This window comes from Varanus komodoensis, unplaced genomic scaffold (assembly GCF_004798865.1).
Source record: "Varanus komodoensis strain SLA01 unplaced genomic scaffold, ASM479886v1 scaffold18_1, whole genome shotgun sequence".
In the NCBI taxonomy this organism is placed as follows: domain Eukaryota; kingdom Metazoa; phylum Chordata; class Lepidosauria; order Squamata; family Varanidae; genus Varanus; species Varanus komodoensis.
This window is the reverse complement of record NW_025335548.1, coordinates 803,822-816,114: the sequence shown is the minus strand read 5'-3', so window position 1 is coordinate 816,114 and position 12,293 is coordinate 803,822. Positions and strand designations below refer to the sequence as shown.

General features: G+C 37.4%; 1 protein-coding gene across 6 annotated transcripts in view; it reads left to right on the top strand.

Moving 5' to 3' along the window:
• Positions 1-12,293, top strand: part of LNPK (lunapark, ER junction formation factor) — a 56,061-nt gene that overhangs the window by 26,667 nt on the left and 17,101 nt on the right. For all 6 annotated transcript variants that reach the window (XM_044427029.1, XM_044427026.1, XM_044427027.1 and 3 more), the window contains one exon: positions 1,950-1,990. In XM_044427029.1, the coding sequence (XP_044282964.1) occupies positions 1,950-1,990 (41 nt within the window). The remainder of the gene's footprint in view (positions 1-1,949; positions 1,991-12,293) is intronic.

Below are 12,293 nucleotides of genomic sequence, written 5' to 3'. Positions count from 1 at the left end.
CCAGAGAGCTTTGGCTGTGCAACAGTATAGAAATGTAAATAATCATAATCAGATCATCTTTATTACAGTCAGAGACCAGATCAAAGTAAAACATTAAAAGACAATACAGAGATAATAACCCTAATAACAATGTTTAAAAGTGTTTGTACTGATGTTACTGACAGATGTGCAAGTTAAACAACTACATACAGCTTTCTCTGGTTAGCAGAACTTAAAGAAAGAGGCAAGATACATAACAAATCTAGTATTACTGTGACATCATTAAGCATCTTTCTAAATTTCTTCTGCTTGGAGAGATGAGACTGAGGCACTGGCTGACCTTCCTTGCTTATTTAAAGAGGGCAGATGGTATAATTGTTGGCTATCTTTTCTGGAGAAAAGTTTATGTCAAAGATTACAGGTGGAGGATGGGTTTACTAGAAAAGGTACTTGAACACACAATTAGAGGGCTATTTCTTATGGAGCATCTTTCAGTAGATTATGGTTGAAATCTGCCACAGTTTTGAAACACATACAGTTATATGTATGTGTAAACAATTGTTCTCTTCTATTAGGAATGGTGAGCATGTGACCCTCCAGATGTTGGACAGCAACTTCCATCACATTTTAGCTAGCATTGGCACTGGTGAAGGTAGTTGGGAGCTAAGGTGGAATAACATCTGGAGAACTAGTTATTCCCCATCTCTGGCTTATATCATACCTTTCTTCTAAAGTACTCAAAACAGAATATATGAAGGCATTCCTCCTTAGCGTTGCAAGGTAGGGATTTACCCAGTCTCATCTAGTGAGCCTCATGGCTAAACATCTGATTACTATGTTACATTAGCACTTTCCATTTCCAACTAGTCCAGCACCTTGTATAGTTTAATAACAAACCTGCTCATTCTGCACTTTGAATAATGTGATGCTATGTATGCAAGAAAGCTCTCAGTTCAGTAATGTGCCTTGACAAAGGCCATTCTTCTTAAAGCCATGGGCACTCTTACTCTCAAACAATTTAGCATTTATATAGCATCATCTGAGTTCTGGGCTTTTAAAATAATACAGGCTCTGTCCAGACAGCTTCCAATGAAATTACTTAATGCTATGTCAGTAGTGGCTTATTGCACTGAGCATTTTCGAGTTCAAAATTTGAGTTGCATTGAGTTCATGAAAAATCCCACATGTATTTCAATTTTAGTTTTTCCCTTTTCTAAGAGGTTGAACAAAGTTGTGGCATTTTATACGGCATATAATAGTGCTCTCTCTGTCTTTATCAGAGTGGAAGGCCTTTCTTACAAGCAGTAGCTTGCACACAACAGGTTTTATTAACTTGAAAGGATTGCAAGGTTGAGCCTCTGATAACACATGTTAATTTTGGGATTGATTTTTAACACTTCAAAGTTAGAGTCTTACTTAAATTTCACCCTAATATACTCTTTATTAAGTGGCATGCTTGTAAAACAAGCTTCGTGTCTTTTTTTGGCCTTGTTAATTGACACTGTTGTGATGGGTCAAAACAATTTTAGTTCTAATAGCAGTCTGATTGATAGTGATGCATAAAAATTAAAAGGCTTAATAATTCACCATACTTCATTGCAGTAAAAGTGGAAGCTGATCCTGAATGATGTCTTACAAAACTGTCCCATTAATTAACCAAAGGAGAGAGGATTGGCTAATGTTCTGTAAGAACTTTGACCACTGGAGAAGGGAAGGAATTTCTTCTGCTGCAGAAGCCTTCCATGTCTCGCAAATCTTCTCTGGACTTTCTGAAACAACGTTGAGAGGATCCAAAAGGGGCTTCAGAGGGACGAGTGGATGGGGAAATCCTGTTGTGCTGGCAGAAGTCCACTTGACCAACATTGGATTTAAGCTTATATCCACATATGGATCTTTTATTTACTGAGCATGTACATAAACTTGACTTGTCACATCAATTCTAAAATATTAATATATATCTTCTTTTTTAGATGAAGCATTAGAAGACCTAAAATTGCAGAAGAAAAAAATAGTAAGTGTTTATAAATGAAGTATTTTTGTGTATATGTGGACAGACCGACATGTCTTTGTGAATATCTTACCTAGATATTTCACCAACTTAACCAAGTTCCTTGTGTTCAGTGAAAGGTTTTTCCCCCAGTGGAGGTATGCACCAACCATAAAATTCAACTGAGCCGCCATTGGTTCCTTCAGAAAATTTCCCGGTTCTAATGAACCCAATTCAAGCACTGTCCACTTTGACAAATCTATGACTTTGTGCTTCCCATTGATTATCCTGGGAAATTTTTAAAAGATGGCAACTTTTCTGTTTGTGGATGAAATCTGAAGACATAGTAGCCTCTGAGGAAAAGATGAGGCTTGCCAAATTTCAGGAAAGGGGGGCAGTGTTCTGTGTGCTATATGCATGCTCTGCTTTAAGGGTAGAGAATCAATCTGGATTAGTGGGCAGCATACAAATTCAAAAATAAAATAAAGAGAACAGCTAATAACATTATTAGAATTGAATTAAAGTTGCAGGGATAGTTGTGCCTTCCAAGGATCAAGCCTGCCAAGTTTCAGTTAAATAAGTGCAGGGAGTTTTGTATATGACCTGCATTTACATTTTGAGGGCATCAAAAATGAAGCACTTATTCCCTTATGAACTCTTGAACCATTCTTCTGAAAATGACGGACTGTATAGAGGTGTGTCCCAGCAAGAAAATAGCAAAACTTCAGAAGGATAAGGGAATGGGTTTATGGGGAAGGGGAGTCCTCAGATATGAGAGAGTTTGTGCAAATGATTCATTTGTGTTTTTCCTTCCTTGTAGTCTTTTGGACAGTTTGTATGAAGTAGAACACACAAACCTTTCTCCAACCAAGAAACATGCAAAATTTCTGAAGGATAGGTGCAGGCCCTGCAGAGTGATAGTGATTGAAAACCACTTTGAGGCTTTTTTCATAGTGAAGCCTGGTGGCACTGAAAGAGTGGCCATCTCATGGTCCTATCCTGCCCTCCTAGAAAGCATAGTGATGGGAGAGCTCAATTATTACAAGGTGGACCTGTCAGCCCCCTAATCCTAGTCCCTCCTTCCCCCCCATTTATTAGCATTTAGAGACATGAAAGGAAGAGTTGCTATTTTTGCACTGTACACCTTTCCAAAGTCTCATTGCAAATAGCCTTGTCGAGTGTCCAGCTTTGGTGCTACTCAGAAGGAATGCACAGAAAGTCCCATTTCGGTTCAGGCTTTGGCTGAATCCAATGCACATCATGTTTGAACACAATTTAATTTTCCTAATTATTTGTATTTTTCCTGGTATACAGTAGTATCCTGTTAATAGAACTCAAAAGAACTGTGGCCTTTTGAACTGTGCATATGTTTCTGTTCTGTTAATATATCTGTTAATTAAACAATTTGGATTGTGTGCCTATGTAGCAAAGCTGCCGGCCTGTCATGTTTCAGTCTCTGGGTTTTGCAAGTCTTTTTTCATGGTGGTTCTCTACAGTTCTCAGCAGTCCTTGAATAAAGGCAAAATAGGCCTGTGCATAAATAGAAGGGAAATCCTGTTTCTACTTCAGTATACTTGCATACTGTAGTCTACTGCTGATGTCCTCCATGGAGTATCTCTGCCACCTCAAGTGAGGCAGGTAGCTACTTGAGAGTAAGCATTTTTGCTTGTGGCATTCTGTCTCTGAAACTCTTCCTCCAGAGAGCATTTCTTGGTACCTATAATAGTAAATGACAGGCAAAGTACTAGGGGAAGACATCTTTATTCTCCCAGGTTTTAAAAAGCTTTTAAAGGGACTTTTAGATCTGCAGTTTTTAGTGCCTTTTTTAACTGTTTTGATGTACATTTTTACTGGTATGTGTTATTTTATTTGTGAAGCACTCTAAAAACAGATGTTGATGAGTGATATAGCAATTCCTTAAATGAATAAATGTAATGTGCTATGGATATGTAAGTGAAATGTATATATGTGTACATGTAAAAACACATTTTTGTGCCTCAAATACAGTTGTTATTTTTGTTAATTTCATTTCTATACTACCCCATAACCCAAGTGCTCAATGAGCCAGTGTGAAGAAATGTCATGTATATAATTTCTACAATGTTTACTTTGTGTGACCTATGGCAGGCTATAATATATTATAGTAGGCTGAGGCCTTGCTTTGTTACTATCAACAGAGGACTCTGTAATGGTTGACTGGATAAAACAGAGGGAAAGAGATGATCAATATTCAGTTTTTAAAATAATGTTATATGACACCTGGATTCAGCTAATTCTTATTGGTTGGAAATTGTAGCCTGGTAAAAAAGAGCATTCGGTAATGACAGTTAAGAAGATGGAAGTGGGGATAGAGGAAGTGTATGGGTAGTCACTGAGGTAGTAGAACTATCAGTTGGTGGGTGGCATTATAGGAGGACTAGAAAAAAGCTAAGGAGAGAGGAAATAGCTGAGTCCTGCATGCCATAGTCTTCCTTCTCTGTGCGATTGCCATGTGTAATTCGTAAAGATCAGAGGTTGGGAGCAGGTGCCTGTGTTATGCAAGGACACTGCCTTAAAACCTTCCAAGAAGAAGGTTAGATATGTAGGCAGTGAAAATCCAGATAAATTATCCAAGCAGCCAGAAATGCAGTAGGAGGAGTATCAGAGCAAGTCTTGTACCCAAGAGCTGAATATGATTATGAGTGTATTTGGCTTGTGTGGAGTTCAAGAGAATCTGAGCTGCAGCCATTAAGGGGCCTGCATGAGCAACAGTAGTTCTTGAGTCCTTAAGAAGTGTCAGCAAGCAGTTTTTTAGAATCCCAAGTAAATGTTAGTACTTATTTATGTTAAAAAATGACCTTAAAGACAGTTAAAATACAGTTGTATTAGTTGTTTCAACTTGGCGTAAAATGTCTTCAGAATACCTGCCCGTAGAGTCCCCGTTGGTCTTGTCTGTGATTGAGGATAGAAGAATATCAACCTGGTGGAATAGTGGTATGTAAAATGAAAGTATTGCCTAAGATAAATTTCTTGTTCATGATGTAACTGATTAAGATAACATATAAAGAATAAAAAGAATGGCAAGATATAAGTTTTGCAATTGGAATAAAAAGTTGTGGATGCATTAAAACAGATGGTATAGGATCACAAAAGATATTGGATATCCCTAATGTACAGTTGTTCAAGTGAGGCATATACCAGATAGGATATTATAACCTGACAAGGTCAAATGGTTAAAATTATATTTTTTTGAACTAGACAGATTTTTTTTTCAAATATGATAATTAAAATATTTTTAAAAGGTTGAAAATCCTTTCCTTAAAATTATTTTACAGATTGAAATAAGTATAATGAAAAGTTTATGCCATCAATCTCATCATTATGTCAACTTAAAGAATTAGAAGGGTTTCAAAATTAAAGAATAAAGATATTCATGAATAAATAATCTGGTTAAAGATTGGCTGGAGAAAATGAATAAAAATGGGAAGATAAATGCTAATTATTGCTAGGAAAGGAAAAAATAACCTGGTATAATATGATTCAATTCAATGTTGGACTAGAGATTGATTAAAGAGAAGAGATAGATGCAAAGATTATACCAAATTTGAAGATATAATTATAGAAAAGAAAAAACAATATGTGGATGAAAGGGATAGTTAATAAAAGTTATAAGATATTGTTATGATCCACTTAAAGCAACATGAAAAACAGATTTCAGGAAGAAGATCAGTAATGAAATTGGAAGAGGATATTAAAATGTATGTCAATAAGAATAAAGGAAAATTGGTTAAAATAGTATGGAAGTGGGACTTAACCCTGGTGAAATTGAGTTGTATGAGGGGTGTTCAATGTATTCTCAGTATCGGGTTGATTCACTATTGATATGGGTAATTTAAGTATTTCATTAGCTAATGACACTATCTGAGGGTATACATGCAAAATTTCAAATAAGTGTGATCATTAGTTCCCTAGTAATCCTCAGTGAAAGACGACCATAATGACTGATGCAACAATGTTGAAGAAAATCGAGCACCACGCTGTGATTAAGTTCTTTACAAAACAAGGAAAAAGTCAAAAAATCATTCATGAAGAGATGGTGGTCATTTACCAGGACTCTGTACCTTCATTATCTACTGTTCAAAAGTCAAGTGAATTTAAAAGGGGCAGAGAAAGCATTGAAGACGACCCTCGCTTGTGTGGGCCAGTTACTGCCACTACAAAAGAAAATGTGAAAAAAAATGAGAAACTTGTATTGGAAGATGCCCGAATAAAAATCAAAATGTTAGCAGAGATGACAAACCTATCCGTTGGTACCATATTTACTATTTTTCATGACCATCTTAACCTTTCAAAGGTCTGTGCAAGATGGGTGTCGTGAATGCTCATGGCGCCTCAGAAACAAGTGCGAGTCGAGTGTTGTAGGGAGTTTTTAGAGCTCTGTGGTGAAGATCCTTGAATATTTTCAACCGGATTGTTACTGGAGATGAAACTTGGGTTCATCACTATGACCCTGAAAGTAAGCAGGAGTCCATGCAGTGGCATAAAAAAGGTGCTGACCCTCCGAAGAAATTCAAAGTCACTCCCATCGGCTGGAAAAATCATGGCCACAGTGTTTTGGGACTCAAAGGGAATTTTATTGATTGAGTACACAAAAAAAGGTGAAACCATAAACGCAGCATCTTATGCAACCACTCTGCGTAATTTAAGAGAAGCAATTAAAGAAAAAAGGCGGGGAAAACTGACCGCAGGTGTATTGCTTCTTCACCGTTCACATGGTGCGTGTTTCGAAGGTTGCTGTGTGAGTGTGGTTTCGAAGAAATAAACCACCCACTCTATAGCCCGGGCCTGATCCCCAGTGACTACTACCTATTCCTGAATTTAAAAAAAGATCTTCGTGGAAAGCGATCTTCTGACCATGAAGAGCTCAAGGCAGCAATTAACGCACATTTTTTAGACAAGGAGGAAGGGTATTTTTACAGGGAATTGAAAAGTTAATTTCTAGATGTAATAAGTGTATTGAAGTTATAGGGGATTACATTGAAAAATAGAAATTATTTCAATTTATTATTCCTTTTTCTTCATGCTGCTACCAAGAATACATTGAACGCCCCTTGTATAGATAGTAAATATTTCAATTTATGTTGGAGATGTAGCCATGGAGTAGGTGCATATTTTCATATATGGTGGGTATGTGAGTACATAAGTTTTGGAAAGAGATATTTAAAGAGAGTAGTAAAATGCTAAGTTTAAATGTTGAAGTATTCCCTGAGATTACATTACTTTCACCATTTGATAAAAAACAATGAAGTTGGAATAATAAGGAATTAATAACAAATTCAATAACTGCTGCAAGATGAATAATACCTAAGAAGTGGAAAGTAAAATATGATTAGCAATTGAGTGATTGGTATAGAGAAGTTTGGAATACAGCTATTAATGATAAATTAACTTGTGATATCAAAGTGAGAAAAGGACATATAAAGAAAAATAAGTTTAATGAGATTTGGGATGCATTTATTGAATATGTGTTTAAAAAAGGGAAAGAATTTGAACTGTCACAAGAATCACTGCTATTTTGGAAGGGAGAAATTTCTGAAAGAATTTTTGAATGAGTTCTCAGCATGTATCCTATGGTCTCGATGATGGTGCTCAGTACTTTTAAGATTTATTTTATTGTATGTTTCATGTTATACGTTATATGTTCTTATTTTAGCTCTAAGTTTTGTTGTTTTTTTATATCACAAAACTAATTTAAAGAAAATTTTAAAGCAGAATATCAGAAGAATGTTGATTAGTTAGGGCTGCTTACTTTCTTTGACTGTTGCTAGCAGACTTTGGTGACTGAAGCCCCCCAAAGAATAAGATAGCGAGTGACTTACCTCTACCTTATGGTTGCCTGATGGATGTCTTTGAAATTTAACCATCCTGCTTCAAAATAAGAACAGATTTCAACTCGTTCATTTGTTCATTTGAGGCAGCACAGGAGCTAGAAGTATTGGCCAAATTTTGTGCACATTCCTGCTAACCAAGCATATCATTAAGCCATTTTTAGTATTTTTTTAACACTGCTTCTTTCTCTAAACCACATGAGAGGGGAATTAAATTAGTTTACAACTAGTTATCTTAGTAGACTACCTTCATTCTTGAGTTTGAAGTATTTGTGAATAGCCAAGCATTCTTTCTCCCTCTTTTTGCAAGTAACATACTGGCAAATCCCCTAAATTTTATTGAGAAAGCCCTATAAGTCATTAGTTTGTTCTTCCGCTGGCAGAAGCTATAGTTGATCAAAGCTGGGAGGGAGAACTTGTGAGAAGAGGAGTGTTCAGAAGGCAAGCATGAAAAATCATGTAACCTCAGAAAGGGTTACATCATACTGAGAAAGGTTCCTCATCACTCATGTGCCTCATTGACCTGATCTGTTGCTTGGTCTGTTGCTTGGTCAGAAACTTGGCCTCCTATTTTCCCTCTCTTGCCTTTTCACACTTCACATGTCATTTTGCACTCCCATTTCTAAGTTTCCCCCACTTTACCTCAGTCTCTTTTGTGGGAGGGAGTTCACACTTTTTCTCTCTACCTTTTGCTGAATTTGGCAGCTACAACACACAAGACTTTCACTCTCCCAGCAACTCACTGAGGGAATTTCAAGCAGGTGGACTGCAGTGTGGCTGTCTGGCTGCAAATAACTGGAAGCACATCTGTCCCTTGTCTTAGTTAGGACACAATGTTGTGCATTTTTAGACAGAAATAAACAACTCCAGTGTGGGAGTTGTAGGACTTACATGGCACTCTTAATGACCTATCCCTCTACTTGAAGTGGTAACAGTCTCTGCCTTAGTAACATTTCATTTGTACTGTGTCTGTTGAATTGTAAGCATCTGGGCAACAACTATTATTTTATTATCTATAGGCACTTGATAAATAACAAATTCTGCAGATCTATGAACTCATAATAAACTGTTGCTGTGGGTTCTTTACCATAAAAAGTCTAGCTACAAAGTAATTATTATGAAATAATAATCATCATCATTTCTGTACTGCTCCATAGCCAAAGCTGTCTGGGCAGTTTACAACAGTGCATAAGACAAAGCAATACAACTATCATAAAACAAAACATTAAAATGAATTTAAAATAGCTAAATAATATACAGTAAAAAATGACCCTGCAAAGAAAAAAGTCACCTGGATAATACTGTCAGGGCACTAGGTAACCAAGTAGATCATGACTTATACCTGACTGGTACATTACTTGTTAACATTAACAAGTTAACACTGATCAGTATATTAAAATGCTTTAATTTCTAGAACATGATTAGGCAATGTACCATAATTTTCAGCTTTTGAAAATGCCCAAATTCTCCTTGTTCTTTGAGTAGTTCTCATACCAAAATGAATATTGTAATTCTGTGCAGTCAACTTTCTAGGAATCATCTCTGTATAGTACCACTAATGCAGGTATAGTAGAAAGGTTAGGAATAAGGTACTTTTTTGAGTTGCTTGAAGTTTTTCTGTTTATGTATAAATAAGTATACTTTCTTGCATTTGAGTGCTCTAGACTGGTGTAGCATGGCCTTGTTATGTGTCTAACTGTTTGGTAATATTGCTTAACTGAGAGAATTCTGTATAGGGAAGGTCAGGAAATCCCCACCCCCAGAGAGGGCACAGGTCCAAAACTTTGTCTAGGAGTATGCACATCCCTTCAAAATGCAATTCCTAATTATGGAAGGTTAGTACTCTACCCCTGGCTTCTATATGCTTTACCAGACCTTTGAGGCATTGCCCAGTCAAGTACAGTTTATGTGCACTTGCAAGTACTTGTATAAAATGTGGGTGAGAAAACTTGAGGTGAGCTGTTTTCATAATATATGTCAAATTGACTGGGAAACCTTAAAAGAATGTTGTGGGTAGGCAAATATAGGCTTTCCTTATAGTTATGACTGCTGATTGTATGGCCTTTTAAAGGGATTAGAGAAAATAGTTAGTTTAGTCTTTGATAACGGGTTTTGAAAGGGCAAAAATGTTTTGTGGAAGTGTTCTCAGCACCTTAAAAGAATAAAAACCTATGCTAAAAGGTCAAGGAAGATATAGTTTGTAAGCCAATGCATGTTCTATGACCTTTCTAATGTAGGTTTAATTTTCGAGAGACACTTGCATTTTTTCACGTTCGTTATTTGTGCGGAAGGTGCTCCTCTATATTACACCATGGGTTTGGCCCAGAGATTGTTGAGCAAAAGCAACAGGTTGTGTGCCCTGATCAATGCCGCTCATCCTGGGGAGGGGTGTGTGTATGTATAATTGTTCTCTCCCTCACTTCACCCCCTGGTTGATTGGTGCTGTCAAAGCTCATACTGCCTCTCTTTGGCAATATATGGCTGGTGTAAGGGAGGGGGGTGACATCCCCTTCTCCCCTCTGACACCCAACACTGCCTGAAAATAAGCTCAGAGAATTGCCATGAGGCAGGTTCAAACCATTGTAAAACTAAATTGTTTAGAGTAGCTATTTTAGATTTGTTCTGATGCTATTGTTTAAGCACAGTAAGAAAAAGCGTCACATCTTGAGGAGACTTAGTTAATAATCAAGCATGCACATGCATTTTGGGTTCTCTGTGAGCACGCCCTCTCTTTTTTCCCCCCACCCTATTCATCCCAGTCAATATTGGCCATAGTGTGTGACATTACATCTTCACCTCTTCTCCCCTTAGTTAATGTTAACCCAAATTAGCTTTTAAGTTTGAAAACAGACTTTGAAGTTGGCTTATAAAACTTCCTTAAAACCAACAGGACATTCTACGTCTGTAGGCACAGTAGTAAGCACATGACCTCATGTTGATCTTATAGTTCTCTGGGTTTATGTGAATCTATCCATCTATCTATCATTTTGACACCAGTTACTGACTGCATGCTCTGCTGCACTGTAGCATGACCAAGAAATAGAAGCTCATTTAGGTAACGGATTTCTGCATAGACATGTAGCTTAGGACCGTACTGCAAGCTGGTGTTAAGAGGAGAGAGAGAAGATCTTTATGCTCTCCTTACCATCCTGCCTGTTAAGGCTCTGGATTCTGAGAGGAATGAGTTAAGTAAGTGTGCCCACTGAGCCCCTAAGTCCAGCACTACTGTTGTAGCTGCTGTGGCCACCATCATAGTTGTGGAGAGAGAGAGAGAGAACCTTTGCTACCCTGCCTGGTTTGACAATGGTGCTGCTTTCATTATCATGCAGTGTGAGATGCTCTTCCTGGTGAAACTATGTTCTGAACCAGTCCTTGTTCAGAGCCTCATAGTTCTTGAGGAGTGCAGGAGGTGTTCTAGTTAACTTGTAGACTAGGGTGCCTGTCACATCTTGTACTGTGATTCCTGACCACTGTTTGTGCTGGTTGGAGCCTGTGAGAACTGGGGTCCATATGAAAAGGGACAGTGAGTGGAAAAGCTGACTTAAGGGTGAGGACATGACCAGGGAGGAGAGAAAAATGGTGGGAGTTCAGAAGAAGGAACTGCTTTAATCAAAGGATGCTGTAGCATTTAAAATAGGCAGGAGCCTGTCTTCTCTGCTTGATAATGGTTCACCGCTTTCCATTAAATCAACAAATTGTGAGTTAATCTGGAGCACTGCTAGAAACAGTCCTAGTGCTTAGTTTTCTGGTTGATTTAATGTTGAAGTTATTTGAAACGTTTGAAAGCTTGGATAGAATAGACCTTTATACAATTGAGATTATTGCTTCCAAAATATTCTTTCAGCTTTTCTTTATTCTGTGATACAGCCTTCCCTAACCTGGTGTTTTTCAGATGTTTTGGACTTCAGTTCCTAAATGCCCCTGCTATCAAAGGAAATCATTAAGAATTCTCAGAGCTGTGGTCCAATACATCTGGAGAATGGGGAAGGTGGTGGTGGTGTAATATTTGTGGCTGTAGCAAGCAAATGAAGCATCATTTTTCATCATAAGGGTTTTAACTTTTGATTTGGTAACAATTACCTGGCCATCATTTGTTGAATATAATGTCTACAACAACTGAAAAACAGAGTTGTGTGTAAGGGGTCTGCATAGTCATCTTTGATAATGGAGACTCCCAAGGATTAGAAAGGGTACAAGGAGTAGAAGAACTTTATTTAGAATTCTTTCTAGAGAATTCTATTGTCTGTACTTTTCTCTTGTACATTGATGGTCCTTAATGGAAGAAATGCTGTTTGCATTGTCCATTAGCTTTGTAAATAAATGTTTGATTTATTTTATAAGTGAAGGCGGGGCAGTTATACATGCAGTTTACAGTTATGGGTGAGAATACCCCATGGTGTATTATTCTCTTTAATCTGCTGGTGAGGCAATAAAGGTTCAGCCATTTCACACAGTGGGCT